This window comes from Clupea harengus, chromosome 9, assembly GCF_900700415.2.
Source record: "Clupea harengus chromosome 9, Ch_v2.0.2, whole genome shotgun sequence".
NCBI classification, from domain to species: domain Eukaryota; kingdom Metazoa; phylum Chordata; class Actinopteri; order Clupeiformes; family Clupeidae; genus Clupea; species Clupea harengus.
Window position 1 is genome coordinate 10,575,135 of NC_045160.1, and position 21,397 is coordinate 10,596,531.

At 50.1% G+C, this 21,397-nt stretch overlaps 1 protein-coding gene across 4 annotated transcripts in view; it reads right to left on the reverse strand.

The window, feature by feature from the left end:
• Window positions 1–203: 203 nt before the first annotated feature.
• The window catches only part of robo1 (roundabout, axon guidance receptor, homolog 1 (Drosophila)), a 264,703-nt gene continuing 243,509 nt past the window's right edge, over window positions 204–21,397 (reverse strand). For all 4 annotated transcript variants that reach the window (XM_042708700.1, XM_042708701.1, XM_042708699.1 and 1 more), the window contains 12 exons: window positions 18,118–18,144; window positions 16,238–16,280; window positions 12,939–13,093; window positions 10,184–10,585; window positions 9,246–9,359; window positions 7,511–7,649; window positions 7,069–7,308; window positions 6,292–6,887; window positions 5,704–5,943; window positions 2,059–2,325; window positions 1,627–1,832; window positions 204–1,238 (listed from right to left, as the gene is read on the reverse strand). In XM_042708700.1, coding sequence (XP_042564634.1) covers window positions 1,224–1,238; window positions 1,627–1,832; window positions 2,059–2,325; window positions 5,704–5,943; window positions 6,292–6,887; window positions 7,069–7,308; window positions 7,511–7,649; window positions 9,246–9,359; window positions 10,184–10,585; window positions 12,939–13,093; window positions 16,238–16,280; window positions 18,118–18,144 — 2,444 coding nt within the window. In that variant the 3' untranslated portion in view covers window positions 204–1,223. The remainder of the gene's footprint in view (window positions 1,239–1,626; window positions 1,833–2,058; window positions 2,326–5,703; window positions 5,944–6,291; window positions 6,888–7,068; window positions 7,309–7,510; window positions 7,650–9,245; window positions 9,360–10,183; window positions 10,586–12,938; window positions 13,094–16,237; window positions 16,281–18,117; window positions 18,145–21,397) is intronic.

Here is a 21,397-nt window from a genome sequence, read left to right on the forward strand (position 1 = left end):
TCATTTGCCCCTCCCCCTGCTCCCCCCACCCAACACCCACCTCAGGAAAACAGACTCTCTGCTGGCCAATCCCGTTCACTCCTCATCACCATGGTGACGGCTGCATCCATGTTCCTTAGCATCCTTTAAGTGCATTCGTCAAATGTAAAAAGCCAGAATGAAAAAGAAAAGAAAATGATGGAGAAAGTACCCTCAATCTCGAGGTTACTCGGTTTTGTAATAACCATTTCGTAGTAAAGTGAAAACACAAATAAAAAAACAAGGCTCTTAAAAAAAAAAAAAAAAACAACAACAAAGTTATCGCTCTGATGAGGACCGAGAGACAGACGTAGACTAGCCAGCAGGGAGTCGGTTTCCCAGCTCCACCCCCAGGTAAACAGCTTATCGTCTTTACCCACGTCATCAGGATTAACAAGGCTCTTTTGTCGTACCTGTATTTCTCATGTAAGACAAAAAGGTTAATAGATAAAATGGTTTAAAATAAAGTTTAGTGATTGTGCTTTTAAAACCAAAGTAAAACAAATAAAGACAAACAACACTGAACGACAACAAAACATTATAACAGTGCATTACAAAAAAAAAAGAGGAGGATCCCAATGTGGCACTTTTTCGAGGGCAGTTACACAATATAACAATTTACAATGGGCTTGGGGAAGGGTAAAATAATTATATTTACTGGCATAATAACATTAGAAATTATTCAAAATAAAACGCGGACGAAAAAATGGAAGTACCACAATGGATTATTTTAAAGAATAAGAAACATGTGTACACGTGTATTTACAAGACAGTCCATCCCCCGCTCTGCTTGTAGCTAATATATTATTACAGAAACACCCGACTGTAAGGTCCTTCTGTGGTTTTAGCCAGGGTCTGTAAAGTCGGAAACAATCACCGGAGTAACCGTCACTCCATATTGCATCAAAATCAACATATAAAGTACTACAGCTCGTTTCCCTCCTAATGCACAATTGCTTTTTTTCTCTTATCATTTGCGTTTTTTTTTTTATCTTTCTTCTCGACTGGACTTAGAAAATGATAAATTACAAAAAAAGATGGACAACTGGTCAGTATTCCTGATGGCAACAAGGCGAGTTATAGTGTTTGTCAGTGAACATGGCGGAGTGAGATTTCTTTAAAATCCGACAGAGAGTTGTGAAGGAAAGGGATTCTCAGTTTTCATCCTGGAACAGACATGATGGAGTCTCTCGGTCAGCTGGTCTTCAGCTCTCCACCATCTGCAGAAAAAGGATGAGCACACACATTTCAAAATACACACTTACACCTAAGGCGTTCTGCCTTCAAGCATGTCAAAGTTCATCATGGCAGGTGAGTAAAGACCTAGACGCATTGCACTAGAGCTAAACTAGTTACTCTATACAAGCAAAAAACTCCTTATCAAGGCTCCTGCATTTCTCAGATTTCAATTTAACTAGCAGCAAACGGATGCTATGAAGTGTGACGAACATCATTACACTTCCTGAAAGTTTATGTCATGATGTTTGCACTAGCAGAACATTCTATTAGGTGTGTCAGAGGATACACAACCCATGCTGCAGTTATTACCATGCTCCAGTGCACACTACACAACAGCAGACTGCATTAGTCAGCAGACTGGCTCTCTACCTCTAACTCCTCGTCTCCGGGCTGAAAGGCTCCCATGGTGTTGTGGCCCAGGTTCGGAGGTCTGCGGCCCGCTTGCTCCCCCTCTCCTTTCCGTCGCCCCCCGGAGCCTCTGGAGGACAGGGAGCTGGAGGAGCCGGGGTCGCGTTCCCGCGGACTGTGGACTGCTGGGAACGAGGGCCGGTTATAGGGCGGGATGTCCTCAGAGCCTGGGGGGGAGAACAAGAAAACATCCAGTTACAGGTGAAGCACAACAGGTCTACTAAAAAAACAACTGGAGCCAAGGTTTTACTCCCAACGGTGCTGGTATGTCCTTGTTTCACATAGGTGTTCACTTACAGTATAGTTCTATGATCCTTTATTAGCTCATTTGAGTGACTAATATTCATTCTAATACATATGTAATAGAGCGAGTGTTGAATTGAGTGATCGTACCCTGATGCTGGTGGGCCTTGGTGCCAGCCTCGTGCTTGCCAGCCTTGCCCCCCCTCGGGGCTTTCTGTCTCTCCTGGGCCTCGTGGCGCTCGGCGGAGCTGGTGCGGGTGTCCGATCCGTCCCTGGAGCGGTACCCTCCTCCTGCTTTCTTCTCTCCGCTGGAGCCAGTCTTAGGGGGCATGGGCCCCCAGCCTTCCGGCCCAGCTTTGGATGGGTGCGTGGGGGACTTGAGGGCAGCCGGTGGGGGTATGGGAGGGGGTGGCAGGTCTGGAAATGAAGACAAAGGGAGGCTCAGTTAGACTAGGGGGAGTCTCAGTTAGACTAGGGGGAGGCTCAGTTAGACTAGGGGGAGTCTCAGTTAGACTAGGGGGAGTCTCATACAACCGTGTTGAGTCTGTCAGTGTAAGATACCAGTAGCACCTCAGATGATTATGGGCTGGAGTGGCCATTTTTCAAGCACAGGTGTTTTGACATGTCTCCACTCAGTTGGACAATACTGGTTTTAAAGATGAGGACTAGAAAGAGTGCAGTGGAACCAGTGTGTGTGTGTGTGTGTGTGTATGTGTATGACAGAGAAAGAGAGAATGTGTGTGTGTGTGTGTGTGCTGACGCTTGTCATTCTCATTAGTCTAGCACCTGCAAGGTGAGAGGGAAACACAGCTGGAGCCGATCTGTTCTGTTGCTGATCACAGCTGCTCCAGACTGTCCTTCAGCCCGGCCAAGCCCCTGCTGGCCTCTCAGCAAGGACACGGTGTGTGTGTATGACTCTGTGTGTGCGTGTGTGTGTGTCTGTATGTGCGAGTTTGTGTGTGTTGAGTACGTGTCTATGTGTGCGTGTGCGCTTGCATGTGTGAGTTTGCATGTGTATATGTTTGTGCATGTGTGAGGTTGTGTGTGTGTGTGACAGAGTGAGAGAAAAAGAGAGGGAGAGAGGGACATAAACATAGTATGTTTGTTTGTACTTCAGTTGGTATGTTTGTGTGTGTGTGTAAGAGAGGGTTGGAGATAGTATTTGTGTATCTATGCATGTGAATATGTGGTTTAGTGTGTGGTTTAGCATCTGCTGCCATATGCAGTGTTTGAGAAAGTGTGTATCGTATATTGGTGTGTGTGTGTATGTGTGTGTACAAGCGTGACGGTCAGCACACCCTTCCACATCGATGAATCAATGTTGGCTGCCCTTCAACCATTATTCATATTAGCAGCCACAGCCAGCACCTCAGCCGAGGGACGGGCCAAACGAAAAGCAGCAAAATCGGATGAAAGGATGAAGGGAAAAAAATGTCAAAATAAAAGACTAAAAGGGGAGTGTGGGAGTGGTGTTAAGACATAGGAGGAAAGCCAGGTCTTGCCAGCGATCAATAACTCCTCGTCCTCTAATCAGCTTGCGAGTGGGGGGGAGAGATAGCTCAGCTGGCGCGGAGGACTGTGATCCGCGCAGGATTAAGCGTGCTAATAAACACGGGCGCCCTGGCAGCGCCTCCCTCCCCTCTCCTCCCCCCTGTACTGTAAACCTGCCTGCCTGTGTGTGGGTATGCGTGCAGCTGGAGACGCATCAAACAACGCGTTCACTTTATAGAAGTGTCTGGCGCAGACTCAAACTGACACTCTGCCACATCATGATCTCAAAGACGAGGCTCTCAGGCACCTTGAGGGTTGGCACCGACAAACAAACACACACACACACACACACACACACACACACACACACACGCACGCACACACACACCTCTTGAATACGTGATGTGATGTGTCCAGTCGATACTTAAGGCGAGGCAGGGCCATGTGTGGTTTTATATTTATGTCTCCCCAGTTCACTGCAGGCGTGAGGGCTGGATCGATGCAGGCTGCTGAAGGAGCAGAGTGAGTGTGTGTGTGTGTGTGTGTGTGTGTGTGTGTGTGTGTGTGTGTGTGTAGAGCATCGCATCAGGGGAGGACCTGAGATTTATGAGGACACACAGCAGCAGGTGAAGCTTGCGAGTCCGGCCCCTTTGAGGAGTGGGTGAGATCACACTCACTCTCTCAGAGCCACTTATCCACAGAGGGGATGAGAGAACTTCTCACTCTGTCCTGTTTTGATGAGTTTCTGGAACTTTCCAAACATGGATAAGACTTGGCTAAAGGGGAGAATAGTTTGTGTTTGAGAGTTTGCATATCACTCAGCTGCAGCTCTGGATACAGCCTGCCGGGGTTGAGTGTGTGTATGCGTGTGTATTGTGATGTTACTGCTACTGTGCCGCCAAACCCTTCTATTTGAAGCAGTTTACAAGTAGAAACTGATAACAGATATCAACAAACCCTATCTCTTCTAAGTTTATGCTTTTGAACTGAGGGAGGACAAGCGATGAGTTTGATGTTTGATGTAATGTTTTCAGGCAACAGAATGTGTCTGAAAGAAGTCCAGAAGACATCAAGCCTCTGTGCTGAATGCTTGTTGAAGGGGAGCAGGGGATGAACTGAGAGATAGGTAGGCCGGGAGATCACAGGAAAGGAAGGTAATATAGGTGACCTAGTCTGTGTAGATATTATATCTCCATGTCAACACGAAAGGAGAATGGATAAAAAAGATGAATTCTATTTGTCTGGTTCTCTACACACACACACGTATTTGCCAGGTGCAGCCTGCTGTTTTGTGTCTATCTAGCCCTGAAAGTGGTAGGGGAGGGGGGGGGGGAGGGGGCACTCCAATAAAAGCCCAGAGCTTCAGGGGCAATTTCATTAGTAGCTGGGGCTGGATGGAGCCAGAGTGTCAGCAGATAGGCCCGGACAGTAGTCCCCTGAGACTACACACGTGTGCTCACACACAGACACACACAAACACGCGCACACACATACACATACACAGCCAAGCCCACACTCTATCCTCTCTCCTGCCTGCTCAGCACCACCAAAGATTAGAAGTGATGCCAAGGAGATGATTAAATCACTGAGTTAGGATGCACACACAGACAGACACACACACACACACACACACTCACACACACACACACACACGCACACACACACACACTGGGGTAATTCACTCATCCTAACCACACACTCCTGGGCTTCTTTGTCACCCTCTTCTCCCATCTCTGGCTGGCTAGAGGGAGACGTGCAATGGAGTTGGAGGTGTGAGGGGGTGAGGGGTGCTGACAGAGGCTTGATCTATGAGGCTTTCATAACCTGCTCACCTCTCCTGCTCATCCTGCCCCCCCAAAAAAAATCACAGAGGAAACAATCAGAGGCTGTGGCACGGCCACGACTAGCCCCGGCTGTCACACACTCGCTATCCAGCCATCGGCCCAATCTTAATGAAAAAGATAAAACGGAGGCCCCAAAAGAGCCGGGCCCAACTTGCTCCTCATTGCTGCTTCTTCTTTTGAGAGCCGATAATGCCGCCGATGACTGTGCTTGGCCTCGTCTCACTGAGACCGGCGGAGAACCGAGTCACTCGGAATGAAAGCGTACAGCGAGAGACACAAAGGAGGAGAACAGACCCGATAAGAATCAAACTCTTAGTTAAACAGAGCGCTCAGGAGGAGAATAATAGCCTGTCGCGGAATGACAAGGAGGAGAGTGGAGAAGAATAGGGGCCTGGCAAGTAGTGTGTGTGTGTGTGTGTGTGTGTGTGTGTGTGTGTGTGTGTGTGTGTGTGTGTCTCACCATCTGTGTAGGGTTCCCGGCGGTGGTGGCCTGGGTGGCCTGGGTGGCTGGCAAGGTGCTGCTGCTGCTGCTGCTGCTGCTGTTGCTGCTGTTGCTGCTGTTGCTGCTGCTGTTGCTGTTGCTGCTGCTGCTTGTGTTTCTTGGGAGGCCGCTTCTGCATCAGCGCCGTGCTCATGTTGCTGTCGGTGGACAGAGGGCTGCTTGGACGGTGGCCTGACGGGGTTATTTGGTATTTTCGCGCTGCGGGGAGATTTGAAAATGCTGTGTTAACTTTACAGATTACAGTCTCTGTACAACAAGTAATGGCAAAAGCAGTCGGGAGCACAAAGAAAAATAGAAACACTTGAACAGAAACACTTGAGCAAGGGAGACCGTGATCAAGTTTTGTTGTGTTTGCTTGCAAGTGGCAAAATACTGCTTTCGATGTAATGCTTTAACAACTGTTAAATGATTTAATGACGGATTTTGAATATCCTCTCTTTTAGTTGCTTTTGGGAAATGCTACTTTCACGCCTTCTTTCTCTCTGCCTGTCTTCCCTCATGTCAGTCTCTCCCTCTCCCTCTCCCTCTCCCTCTGCCTCTCCTCACCTCCAGGTGCAGTGTGCTGCTCCAGCTGCGGCTGCTGTGGGTACTTGGCCACCTTGAGCCCCGCGTACTCGGCGGCGGCGGCCACGGCCTGGGCGAAGTCGGCATCGGTGAAGAAGGAGCCGTCAGAGGAGCTGACGGCGCTGGAGCGGCCCGACGAGGCGTTGTCCTCCTCCGAGGCCGAGCCCCAGCCATTGATCATGGAGCCTGTGGCCGAGCTCTCCAGGTCGCCCATGCTGGAGGCCGGGGTCTGCTCCAGGCCGCGCGGGGGCACCAGCAGCCTCCGCTGGGCCAGCTGGTGCGGGTGGTGGGGGGTGGCGTGGGCCTGGGCGTGCTGCTGGTGGTGGTGTTGGTGGGGGTGGTGTGGGTTGGGCGGGTGCTGCTGCTGCTGGTGATGGTGGGGCCGCTGGCGCCGGTGGTGGCGATGCACCTTGGCCACCTCGGCGTCCGTCTCATCACCTTCCTCCTCGGCTTCGTCCTCTTCCTCGTCTTCCTCCTCCATGCCGTCGGTGTCGAGCGTCAGTGGGCTGGAGATGTAGCCGTAGGTGTGCGGGGGGGAGAGTGGGCACGGTGGGGGAGGGGGGCTCACCACATGACGTCTGAGAAAAGGAACAGGGAGCACAAACACGCTAATCAGGTCCAGGTCAAAGGTCAGGTATATAGCAGATGCTTCTATCAAAAACAACTGACAGACAACCTAACCACTACACCACCACATGTCCATTTGCCCTAAAACATGCTTTTAAATGACTAGCATTCGAGGTGTGTACGTTGGGATACCTGCGGTCGTGCTGGCCCATGCCGTCGCCCGAGTCCTGCAGCATGGGCTGCATCTCCTCCTGGGGGGAGGGCGTGAGGGTGGCCGTAGACTGGTGGCTGTAGGAGACGGCGGCCGGGGACGAGGCTGTGCCCCTCACCGGGGGTGTTGGCCCTCGCTCCATGTCCTCCTCCTCCTCCAGGTCGTCCGGCTGCAGGTACATACGGGACGGGGGCAGGGGGCACTGCATGTCCTGTTCATAACTACAGACATGGGAGAGGAGAGAGGGTGGGTGGGTGAGGAGCACTGCTTGAGGGCAGACAGGAGTTATAGTCTACGTGTAAGAGGAAATATAGTTATCAATGCATGTAGAAACATATTATTGTGTGTGTGTGTGTGTGTGTGTGTGTGTGTGTGTGTGTATGAGAGAGAGTTTGTCTGTGTGTTTGGGTTAGCGGTGCATACCTTTCCTCCATAGAGAGATGTGAGTACTTGTCACAGGGTGGGGGGTTGGCGGGGGGAGGGGGGAGAAGGTCAGCCCAGTTCATTGTGTTCTGTTTGGGCAGTTTGGGGGTCCGTGTTCCCTTCTTCTGGCCTTGGCTCCCTGTTGAAACACAAACAAAAGAGCCATTCAGTAAAAGAAGAACGACCATACCCCCCAAACACACACACACACACACACACACACAGACAAAAGCGTGCCAAAATATGTGTATGTCACTTATACTTAAAGGGATATCCATGTCGATACACGTCGTAAACAAATTGCCATGCGATGAACACCCATCAACCATCAAGGTTCATTTGGGGGATGGCAGAGGAAGACACCAATGAAAAATGACTCCTCTACACATCAGAGACCCGCCGCTAATGGAAGCCAGCTCGTTAGGTACGCCAGGCAAAACGTCCAGGCACATTATCTCTCAAATGTAATTGAAGGCAGGTAATCAAAAATACATAAATAACCGGACAAATAAACACATCCATTTTTCTCATCCCTTCTCTCTGTTGCCAAAAAAAGGTATGAAAAAAAGAGAAAAGAGGAAGTGGAATGCAGAAGAAGAGGAGCAAGATCGGGAGAAAAAAACATCAGGGGCCAATTAACAACAAAGTATTAAAATGCAAAGGCAATGAGCTGTGGGCTCCCAGTGCATGGAAGGCTCCCTGCTTTAATTGCTTTGAACTTCAAATACAATATGAAAATAGATAAGATGCATCGCGGCGGCAGCCTTGCGTGCTGGCTCCAGCCACCCTCATTTGTCCTTGTCGGGGGGTACGGGGTGGGGGTGTGGAGGGGTATAGGGGGGCAACCGCTGGGTGCTCTGACAACATGATGGCTCCCAGCGAGCAGCGGGTGAGGGCATTGTTGTAATTAATGCTTTCATCGGCAAACACGACCACGCGGTAGGGGGACTGTGGCGCACGAGGCAGATCCAGAGATCCACCAAAGGGGAGTGGGGAAGGGAACGCTGTTTACCATGTCCTCAGTTTCTTTTGAGTAAAACCTCTGGAGGATTCGCCGTCATGCGAGGCCTTCCATGCTAACCAGCGACTGTGGCAGCCCAGGTGGTGCGTGTCTCGGCTACACCTTTTGATGGAGCTTTTTGCGGATTTTAATGAATGGCTTTTATAGTCCTCCCTGAATTCCTTTTGTCTGCATGAATCTCCCTTTTTCGTTTCTCTGCAAGATGCTCGACTCGGCGTCGGCCAAATTACCATTTTTAAAGCTTCATTTGTTATTAGCGCGCAGCTGTGATTTATCGCCTTTGAGAAAAATTATGATTTAGAAACTGAGTCTAGCAAGCTAACTGTGATTAAACATTATCCAAGCTACAGTAATGGAACACGAGATAATGAACTGTGAGGAAAAACAATTCATATGCATGTTCATGCAGTGACTTGCATAACAAAGCTAAGACAATGTTAGCTAGACCCATGTTCATGCAGAAGTGCTAACTGTGCAGTTAGCGTGAATGCCCCAAACATAGTGTTCGTCGTAAATAATAATAATAATAAACATTTTAATTCATGAAGACATTAAATAGAGTCATTGTCCTGTCATCGTTTGGCTTGTATGTAGTGTGTAGTCTTGGCTCGGAGTGGACAGGTTTCCAACTACTCTGCTAATCATACTATAAATCAGTACTCAGCAAGTTGAACTGAGACGTAGTGCTGGTGTATGACGGCAGTGCAGGCCAACCTGATGTGCTGCTGGTGCCGCGGTCGGAGCTGTTGTAGGAGCCGGTGCTGGGTTCGGGGCCCTGGTTGTAGGGGATGGTGGCTGGGTTGGGGCTCTCTCCACCTCTGTAGTGGTCTGGGGGCACATCACACAACTCATGAACTGACTGAGCATTTTAGCCAGAATACACGTACACACACAGGGGGATGAGGCATGACAGTAGGGATGAGACACATATGTGATGTTTCAGTAAAACATTTTAAGAACAATTTCACAGTAAGCTAATAGGGAGAAAAGAGATTCAGATATTAGCAGTCAGATGAGGACATAGCTTGTTAGTATTGCAGTGGTGAAATGAAGCTAGGGATAAGCATGACATGGTAACAGAGACGGCAGCATGCATTGAATGTAGGATACATCATGAGGATGGATGTTGTATTAGCAAGGTTAAGGGCAACCTGAAACCTTTTCAAAGAAAAAAAGTAGCTCTCAGTAAAGTAGCTAGTTTCCCTGCAGGTGGATAAGCTGAGTTTGTTTAGAAGATCAGCTTATCCCTCGAAGTGCACATTCAGTGATACCTGACACTAAACCTCAAGTCCCAACTCTCTTTGTCCAGATAAGGGGGAAAAACTCCCACAACTAGAGATGCTACAAGTCTCAAGGCTCTAGTTGCTGCTCTGTATGCTCAGAGAGGTGTGGATGACAGATGTGAAAGGGAGAGCAGAGGAAGATGAGCGGATGACAAGACAAACAGCCGACTGGCAGAGGAATGCAGAACGCTCCACGGCTCTCCCGAACGAGCCGGTGACCCGAGACAAAGCAAGTCCTGAGTTAAATCCCAGGCAGGAAAATGAGATGAGAGGAATGAAAGAAGATGAAAGGATTTGGAGAAACAACAACAGTACCACCCTCCAACTCAGCCTCCACCTCAGCCTCCACCTCGTGGCTGGCTCACTCACCCTTGTTCAGCTTGTTCTGCTCCATGACGTTGTACTGCATCTGCGTGGCGCTCACATCCGGGTGCTGCTGCGGCTGTTTCTGACTCGAGGGCGAGGGCTTCCAGCAGTGCTTCTCGTTCATGTCCCCCATCATTCCCACGCTGCCACCTCCGCTGCCCCCGCTGTTACCTCCAGCGCTCCCTCCTCCCCCGCCGATGCTGGACTGGATGAGCTGGGTGGTGGCGTAGGGCGTGGGCTGGCCGCCGGGGCCGAAGCGGCCGTCCTTCAGGTTGGGGCTGTTGAAGGTCTTCATCTCGTTGATCTTGTTGGAGAGGTCCACCTCGCCGTACATGCCCTGCTCGGGCGGCATCAGGTTGCTCTGCTTGTTATCCAACTGGTTGTTGTAGTTGGCGATGCAGTCGGCTGGATAACAGAAAAGGCGGGGGAGTAAGGAAGGGGGCAGGTTAGGGGTATGAGGAGGTGACGGAGTGCTTGCTGGGCAGGCCTAGTGAGATGAGCCGATGGCAGGTGGAAAGGACAATGGCGGCACGGAGCGCTGATGCTACGGAGAGAGGGCTGCAGACATCCCCCTTCTCCTCTCCTCCCTGTGCTGTCACTCAGCTGTAACATCTGCTCAGCGTCGGAGGACCTAATCTGAGATGTGATTCAATTCATTGCGGCCATCCGCTCAGTGGCGCGCTCGTGAAGGGGCTTATTTAGCGCCAGACAGGTACGAATCTTTCGGTTAACAACCCAAATTCACTTTGCTCAGCCCCAAATAAAAAAAGTCATTATCTCAGGCAGCTGACTGACTGCAGTGGTAATACAATTCACTGGGCGGTCATCATTGCTATCTCACTCTCTCTCTCTCTCTGTCTTTGTCTACCTCTCTCTGTCTTTCTTGTCTTCTCTTTCTCAATAATTCAGCGCTCTCATTCACCGTGTCACTTCCAGTCTCTCCAAGAGCGGCGAGACGGCTTCACTCATCAAGCGGGACTCGGAAACATGTCCGTATCAAAGGAGAGCGAGCGAGAGGAGAGAGGAACGGGAGCGGTGTGGGGGTGGGGGTGTGGGGTGGCGCCGTGTCTCGCTGTAAACAACGTGCCCGACCTGACAGATCCAATTTTCTGGCCTCATAAAATATTCAAATCCTTCGGCGGCAGCGGGGGGGAGACGTGAGCATGGCAGCCCGGCACTAAAACACCGGAGGACGAATGCGAGAGCCGCGGGAGGAAGAACCCTTCCAGCCTACCCAAAACTCAACCCCGGAGATCTGTGCACTTCAAAGAGACTGGTCTACAGGGAAGCATTCTAACGTCAAACACAGATCTCTTAAAAAAAAGAAACTCCTAAAGAAATCCTCCCTAGCAGTAGACAACATGTAGACTCTGATCCGGATAAAGCCTCTGAAGGAGTTTGCAAGGAGCTGGCACCCAAAGCAGGAGTCTGGCAAAGTGTGTTAAAACGTCTTTTAACATTGAGTATCACGCAAACAGTGAGGATTTCATTCAGTGTGTTATCCCACACACACATATACACACACACACTAACACCCTCAATGGAAAGCCTGAGACCACCCACACACACACACACCCACCCACACCCACACACACACACCACACAAAGCGCCTGTGTGAGAGGAAAAGTTAGAATCGGCAGTGTGGGGAACAGGAGACATGTGGAGATGCTATTGCACAGAGGGAGGTAGGCACTGCGCCTGACAGTAAGTATGCACAGAGAGAGAACAGGCCTTGCTCTGGAGGTAGAGCTCTCTATCCCTCCATCTGAAAAGGGAAAGATGACTCAAACAGGCCATGCCGAGGGGAGGGGAGCGGGAGGAAAGCAGGGTGTCCCATTACTGTGAATAACCTAGAGGCTCACCTTCACTCAATCTCAAGGGCTCCATCGCTCCTCTCTGTCTTCCAGAACCTAGGTGCATGGCGTTCAGATTGCAACCACTTGGCTTCGTGTGCTATGTCTCTCTCTCTCTCTCTCTCTCTCTCTCTCTCTCTTTCTCTCTCTTTCCCTCTCCCCCCCATTTCCTCCTCCTCTCTCTCTGTGTGCCTGCCAAGGGACTCCTGAGCCAAACTCACTCCCTTTTGTTTGCAAAATTACTGCTGACTAAACTAAAGGGCCACCTGAAGGTACACCATAACTCTCTCTCTCTCTCTCTCCCTCATTCTGTCCATCTTTCAGACTCTCCCACCTCATCCCTCCCTCCATACCCAAGCCCACCTGTCCATCACTGTGTCACCTCCACAACACACTCCCAAAGACACACACACACACTCCTTCCTTTCTACTTCTTCTTCTTTGTTCCCTCCATCTTGAGAGTGTGCTTCCAAGTATACACATAGACATGTTCTTGTCCCCTCTCTCTGTCTCTCTCTCTCTCTCTCTCTCTCTCACTCACTCTCCCTTTCTCTGGCAGTGGTTGCCTGGTCTGTCCTGACCTCTTTGGGCCGAGACACATTTCTTAAATAACTGAGCACTTAGGGGAAATTGCATTAAAGGCTATAACAACAGTATGGAAATCAGCACAGCAATTCGATTAGCGGCTGGAGCGGAACCCATAAGCCCCCTCTTCCCCCTGTGCACCAGCTCACTTCCTGTCCAATCCAACCCTGCCGTAACCTCCAACAAATCACACACACACACACACACACACACACACACACACACACACACACGTACGGACATACACACAGTCACATGGGCGTTTATTTGTATAGGGTATTGCAGAGGCGCACACGCAGAGCTTGGGGCATAGACTCACCAGGGCGGCTGTAGGTGGCCAGGTTGCTGTCGCTGTTGCCTTGGCCGGAGGTGCAGCAGTTCATGCTGCAGTCGTTGTGGCTGGAGCAGCTGTTGGGCCAGGTGTCGGCCAGCCACGGCTGGGACGCCGGCTCCCCCATGTTCAACAGCCCGGGCCTGTCCAAGCACAACATACACAGAGAGAGAGAGAGAGAGAGAGAGAGAGAGAGAGAGAGAGAGAGTGCGTGAGCGCCTATCATCAGCTCCACTCACTTTCACTTCATACAAACTCAATGTGCTGACTCCACGAGTACATGTCCCACTACGGCTCATACAAACACAGGTATTATAATCACACTGCCTTAGTACGCTACGTATGCAGAGGAACGCAGAGCTGAAGGGCTAGCAGCTCAGGCTATACACAGGGGTCATATAGAGTGTACTGCATCGCACACGTCAGCCCACTGCTCTGATTTTGCCAGCAACTGGGCCTATAATCCCTTCCTCTCCTCTCTGTGTTACAATGGGCAGTGAGTTTCTTCAAGAAGCAGTGGCCTCTCTCTCTCTCTCTCTCTCTCTCTCTCTCTCTCGCTCTCTCTCTCTCTCTCTCCACATTAGCTGGGATCCACATTAAGTAGATAAAGTGTGCCTGATTTGCTTGCAGCCCAGGCGCACTGATTCACTGAGCACCATATAAGCATCAGACTTCCAGTCACATTAGCACTAGTTTGTGTATGCATGTGTGTATGTGTGTGAGAGAGATATAGCTCGATAGATGAAGAAAGAGAGAGAACGGGAGATTGCCCGATAGAGAGAGAAATTGAGAGATGGAGAGATAGAGAGAGAGATGGGGAAAGAGAGAGAGAGAGAGAGAGAGAGAGAGAGAGAGAGAGAGAGAGAGAGAAGTAAAGAAATGCGCAATGTCAGAAGTGTCAGCACAGAGAGAAGAGAGTGCAGTGAGTGGGTGCTCGGATGTCAGGGACAATCACTGTGATCTCCTATGTGAGTGTAAACAAGATATGAAGATTTGTGAGTGTGGTGTGTGTGTGTGTGTGTGTGTGTGTGTGTGAGTGTGTGTGTGTGTGTGTGTGTGTGTGTGTGTGTGTGTGTGTGTGTGTGTGTGTGTGTGTGTGTGTGTGTGCGCACGAGTCAGACAAAGTCAGAGAGAGACAGAGCGAGACAGAAAAGTAGAACTCGGGGGGACACAGAGAGAGAACTGTACGAACTGAACAAAACTCAGATCAAGTAAGTTAAGTTGTTGGTGTGTACGACTCAACACGGCTTCAGAGACAACTTCAGCTCTCTCTGTCTCCATCGCTCTCTGTCTCCATCTCTCTCTCTCTCTCTCTGTCCTCCCTGAATCCCTCATGTCCTTTCTTTTCCTTCTCTACAGGCATCCCCTGATGACTACTCTCCTTGTTTCTGAGAAGTGTGCTTTTCAGTTAGACTCTATGTGCGTGTGTGTGTGTGTGTGTGTATGTGTGTGTATGTGTGTGTGTGAGTGAGTGAGCGCCTGTGTGTGTGAGTGAGTGTGTGAATGTGTGTGTGTGTGTGTGTGTGTGTGTGTGTGTGTGTGTGTGTGTGAGTGTGTGTGTGTGTGTGTGTGTGAGTGTGTGTGTGTGTGTGTGTGTGTGTGTGTGTGTGTGTGTGTGTGTGTGTGAGTGTGTGTGTGTGCACGTGACAGGCTGAACAGAAACGGCTGAATCTCCTGAGTACACTAAAGCCAAAGCATGTGATGCAGTGTGTTGTGTCTCTTACATCCTCCCCTCCCTCTCTCTGTCGCGCTCCCTCCCTCCCTCCCTCCCTCCCTGCCTACCTCCCTCCCTCCCTCCCTGTCTTTCCCTCCCTCTCTCTCTCCCTCCCCCTATCTCTCTCTCTCTCTCCCTCTTTCTGTGTACCACTATAGCTCAAGCTCCACAGCCCCCACATTCGTTCCTATTCCATTTATAGCTTCTATCAAATTTATAGCTGGAAGTTAGTCACTGCTGTTTGAGTAATGGGCATATGTGTCTCTGAGAGACAGTATGCAGGAACAGGATCAGTGAATACTGCTGCATTAGTCTGATACAAATGCAGCCACTGCTCTGAGTTTGGTGTAGTATCTGCACCATACTGTTGACATGCTCGTACACAAACCAACAACTCGTCCTTTAAAACCTCCAGCCTTACTACTCTTTTCCACATCAGTTCAATATGGATGCATGGACAATTCAGCCTCATTTAGTGTTGAACTGGTTATGCTAATACTATGGTGGAACTACAGGGGTGATGGAGAGAGCCTTTGTGTAGAGAGACCAGTTGATCAGCTTGCATGTGTAGAGTCCACCATGACATTGTGGATTCTAGAACATCTCTAAGAACCTTGTCTGTACATAACATTGGCTGAACGCTTGCAGAACCATCGGATCTGCATTGTCTTCTCATTGTGGCATCATAAATGGGGAACCGCAGACACACACACAGAGACATACACAGGCAGATGCAGACACAGGCGGCGGCGTGACCCTCCCACTGCGACCAGTGGGTGAGGCATTGCACCGCTATCTATCGACAAATCCACCGTGGGCGGGGTCGGGAGCACTTTCTGGGGAGGAGGTTGGCTCTTTTGTTCCCCTCTCTTGCTGCAGCCTCATCCCCTCGTGCACCTCCACCCAGTCTCTCATCCTCAACTCCTCCGAAACAACCTCAGCCAGTGCGAGACCTCCCCCTAGTGTTCGACCGGAGAAAGTGCACCTCTCCAGATGTTTCGATTCCACCTCTCCTCGCCCCTTTCTCTCTTCATTCTATACCTTTCCCCTTTTTAATTCAAGAGTCTATTCATACATCATGTCAGCCCAGGATAAATGGACTATTCATGTTCTACACTTTTCAGTGTTGGACTGAAGAATGAATCGCAGCGGCGGCACACCATTTGCGGAGTGGCGTTCTCGTTCTTTGGGAATTTTAAGAGAGGCTCCATGGCCATACGTCTCCATTGAGAGCTGGCAAATGTGGCGTGCGGCTCCAGAGGAGTCATTACAGAGGGAGAGACGAAAGGGGGGGTTCAGATCTTCACATGACTGAGTGACAGTGGGAGCTTGTGTGGAAGCACAGAACAAAGCAACAACACAACACAATGGCAGCCAATGATAAATGGGTACACACACACACAAATCATGTATTTTTCTCATTCTTTGGTGTGTCTTTCTCTCACTCTGGCTGATTCTCACATACACACATACGCTTTCTCTTACACACTCTAACACACACACACACACACACACACACACACACACACGTCACACTCCTCGTGGGAAACACACAAACCGGCGAGCCCCTTACCTTCCAGCACTGCTGACAGCCTCCCCTCCCCTCTGGTAGGACACTGTTGGGGAGAGAGACACACCGTGAGACGACCGTAAGCAGCCAAAATAACCCATTCACACCAAAACACTTCTGCAGTTCCACACCAGACACCACTCTAGAAAAGGCGAGTCATTTCAAAGAAAGCACCGGCAAAACTGTGTGGAGGCCCTTACTAGGCTGGAGTGATAGAATGTTTGAGTGTGCTGGGGTGTGTGTATGCGTGTGTGTGTGTGCACATGCATACAGTATGTGTGTATGTATGTGTGTGTGTGTGTGTGTCAAACATAAGAGTCTGACTCATCCCTGGCAGGGACAGGATGAAGGTGTGCGTGTGTGTGTGCGTGTGTGTGTTTGTAAGAAGCTTAGAGGGAGGCAGCGCAGGGCTTTGGTCTCCTGGCATGGCTGCGGCGTGTTTGAAGCACAATGCGCTGGAAGTCGGACCCTTTCTGGGGGCTTTAAGCTGACGGTGTGAGGCAGAGAGATAAACTCCAAACTTTAATTACAATCTTCTCTCTGTGGGGAGGGAGGGGGTGCTTCCCTCCTCTTCTCTCTCTCTCTCGGTTTCTTCTCATCCTCTCTGTCTCTTTCCCTCTTCCCCTCCCTCGCTGTGTCTCCAAAACAGGAAGCTGACGATAGCTCAGGTTTCGCGTTGGCTTCCAGTAAATGTTGTTTATGTTTTTCAAATATGGGAAGAAATCCTCTCTCTCACACACACACACACACACACACACACACACACACACACACACACACACACACACACACACACACACACACACACACACACACACACAGGCTCACAGACTAAATAAAAATAACACATGGAGCATGGAGAGGCTGAGCGGGACATGGGGATGCAATATCAGTATTTCTGATGTATTGCATCAGGCTTTTTCCTGCCCCTCTTCATTCATTTTCCCTGGCTCTGGGAGAGGAGGGAGCCCTGGCCTGCGAGCAAGCTCTCATCTCCTGGACTCTACCCACAACCTCCTCCTCTGTGGCCCATCAGTGTGGAAAGTGTTGAAAAGATGAAAGGAGAGGGAGAATTAAGACGCTAAAACCAATCAAAATAAGGGATGGGTATGTGGGTAAAATGATAGTGGATAGGTCTCCTGGCTCCAGACTTTTTCATAGATGTTTCAGCTCGTGTCGCTCTGGTTCACCTCCGCCACACAGAGCGGAACCTTCTCTCGGCCGCTGTAGCTCTATAATTGGGCTGCACCAGCGTCTTGAGTGTCGTCCCCTCTGAGTCCAATTTTGGACTTGGTTGGGGTTTGGAAGGGGTGCAGGGAGGGTGGGGGTGTAGCAAAGGCAGGAAGCCATCGAGAAGCTTTGATCAAGGCTGAACCACACGCTGCCTCTCTTGTGGGAGGGGGTTTTTGACAGAGAGAGGTAGCATCTGTTGGCTGTCATGCTGCCGGATATCTGCTGCTGCTGCTGGGGATCTGGAGGCCTGACTATTACTAACTCCCTTTCTCATGCCTCGGGCTTCACATGGGAAACTGGTGCTGAGGCCTTGTGTAAGAACTCCTCCAGTGCAAGGACTCTTCTTATAAACAAAAACATAAGTTGGGACTAATAGGATGAGAACGTTGCCAGGATGAGAACTGTCCAAAAGAATGTTTCTCTTCTTTCTTGGCAGTACAGCGCATTCCAGTCGTTGTCCTTGGTTGGCGGTGATATTTTCAGGTTCATGAGAAGCATTGCACAACATTTTAGGCCTTCATCTTGTCAGTATATTTCTAATGTAAATAGTGTTATTTACATTTAGACTGCCTCTGTGACCCTTAACAAAGCCACAGGTGGTCTCTAGAGGTCAAAAGGTCAGAAGAGAAGAGAGAGGTCAGAACTCTTACCTGTGGGAGTGAATGTGAAGGAAGGCACTGCAGATCCAACCAGGGCATTCACAGCAGGAGGGAAAGAGACAAAGAAAGAGAGAAAGAAAAAAATAATAATTAATTCAGCATTATCTCATAGTTCAGTAAAACCCAGACCCACATTCTGACTATGTCCCTCTTGAGCCCGACTTACTCTAGTCTGTGCTGAACATTTTCATCTACCTCTCAGCTAGTTTGTATTTATGAGCCCCATGTGGACGATAGGGAGAGAGAGAGAGTGTGTGTGTGTGTGTGTGTGTGTGTGTGTGTGTGTGTGTGTGTGTGTGTGTGTGTGTGTGTGTGTGTGAGTGCCAAGAAGAACTTCTACATCAATGGGCTCCGAAAAAATACAAGCCCTGCAGGAAAAAAGAAACTCACATTCAGCCAAAATATAAAAAATAAGTATTCTCAGTCCGTGCCTCTTCAAAGGGAGCTGATAGCTTTATTGCTCATTTTCTTTCTCTGTTGCTGTTCTTTTCATGGCTTTCTGCTGACTCCCAGCCTTTGAATGCTTCTGCTTCTTGCTGTTCTGTTCTGCTCTGGCCCCCCCAATCCAATCTAACCCCACCCCTACCCCATCTTCCCTCTGTCACTTCTCACTCCAGCCCCAAGAGCTGCTCCCCCCTGCTGGGGAGGGTGAAAGTGAGGCCAGCCTCTGCTTCCACCCCAGATCCAGGCAGTCAGATGCCTGCTGAGCTAGGGTCAAAACACACACATGCATGTGTTTGCACGCGCGCACACACACACACACACACACACACACACACACACACACACACACACACACACACACACACACACACACACACCACTCATACACAAAACACATACACACACACACACACACACACACACACACACACACGCACATCGTGTTAACACACATAGACTGTGTGCCAAACACATATACATACACACACACAGTACTTCTCCTTCACCAACATGGAGCCATTGACCCTCTTGTACTGAATAAAAGATATTAGTCCTCAGAATAACAGAAAAGGTGTGGCGTTGGCCTTTCCAGCAACAGTTTCACTGATAAGGATCAATTCCCTGTGGACTCTAGGTGTTGGTGCCACCAGCACGCCTTCCCAGCTGTGTTCAACAGCTATCAGAATGGAGCCGGGGTAGGGCCATCCCCACATCTTCATTGAGACATATCTATGGGAAAAGCAACCTTTAAATGTGTCATTCCTGGAAATGTCACGTTTATCTGTTGTTGTTGTTGTTTGTTTGGGTGCGTGTTCGGCGGTGCCTTTGAGGTAAACGTGTGCGCGAGGATGAGCCTAATACAGGCGGGCATGTGATGGTTTTATCTAGCGGCGCGGCGGCTTTGAACGCAGGCGGGGAGACGGGCATTTGCCATGCCAGGCCTCGCGCCGGATATGTTCCACCTGATGAAAATAAATAAATCAAATTACCGCGGCGACGACAGAATGTCAGCTCCACTCATCTCCTGTCGCCGCAAGGCTCCTTGGTGGAGGCGCAAGTCACACGCACATATGCATGTGTACACACATACATGCATGTGTACACACACACACACACACACACACACACACACACACACACACACACACAGAAAACAAACAAACCTGACCATTTCAGGCACAATCACACATTTGTCATGAGTCATACATTTGTCCACCTACTCATAGGGCACATATACACTCATACAAAGCATGCTCTCTCTCTCACACACACACACACACACACACACACACACACACACACACACACACACAGAGACACACACACATACTTCAAGGGTCTGCAGAGATTCCCATGAAGCAAATGAAACTTGAAACGTGTGTGTGCCCTCAGCAGCACTTTGGCCTCTTGAGCCCACTCCTCATGTGGTTTCCCTTGGCAAGACACAATCTGTCACAAACACACACACACACACACACACACACACTGGCCTCCGGCCTCACATGAGCTGTTTCAAGTAAGCGTCACCACAAAGAAGGGTCACCCGCTGTGCCGACAGACGGCCACTGGAGGGGGATCTAAGGCCACGTCAACGCATGGCATGCCCCCCTTCGCCCCCTCCTACGCCCGCACCAGAGAGGTGGCTCAGGACTCGGCAGGACTGGGGTGGCACCCTCCTGGAAAGGCCTCTAGAGGTTAGCGGCGGCTGGTTCCGGTGGCTTGCCTGCGGGCGCCGCGCCGGGTCAGCCGCAGAGGATGGCCTCCGTATGGCACGGCCAGCCCTTGTTGGGTTAAGGCATTTGAAAATGGCAGGCTACAGGCAACGCAGGTTTAAAAATACCAGCGGCCTTTTGTGCTGCCGAGAGAACGATGGGTGAGGCCAGCCTCTCGGTGCGCAGCAAGGGCGGGGGTGGCAAAAGATGCGGGGAAGCGTGCGACTGCACGGCCAACCGTCCTCAGAGCGGTCGGTGAGGAGGGAGAGGTGGAGGGGAGGTGGAGGGAGGCAACTAGAGCAGCGCATCAAGAAGAAAAGAGAAAAAGAAAAAAAGAAACTCGGTGCGGTTACAGTTAAGAAAAATGTTTTCGCAAACATAGCCGCAACGCAAGCACATAAATAATGTCCCGTGGATGCTCTGGCAGCGAACAAACATGTCAACTCACAGCCCACAGCTCACTGCCAGGGAAAAAAAAACCAAACATGGCTACTTTTGGCTTTGTGAGAATGCTACACGCTTCCACAGCATCCTCGGCACAGTATGATAGCGCTACTGAATTGATGAACCACACAGATAAAGAGGAAGCGAAAGAAAAGAGAAACGGAGAGAGAATGAAGAAACAGAGGCGGAGAGAAAAGCTCCGCTGCACGGCAGACAAGCCCAAACTCCACTCATGCGCAGTATCCAACCTTTAACAGTAGGAGACACATTTCTTTTGGCCGTGTATTTTTCAAGGCAATCAAATGATGTATTCAGAGCTTAGCCACCCTGGCATTTCGAGCTTTGAACTTATGAGTGAATGTCTGCGCTGACAGTGCCTAGATGGAGGGGTTGGAAGTGGGGACCGCAGTGCCAGCGGTGCTCGCTGTGCTGCCTGGAGCTTAGCATTATGGCAGGCATGTGGAAAGAACACAACACCCCTGGTAATAACAGCTCTCTGGCTTTCCTCACTGTTGTGGGCACGGGCTGTGGATGGCATAAATACCCAGTCAATCCTCCAGAAGTCATGAGAAGAAGCCGCACAATCCCTTCTTAAAACACCCCCCCACATACACACTTACAAACACACACACATGCACACACACATACACACAGGCATGAACATATATGTG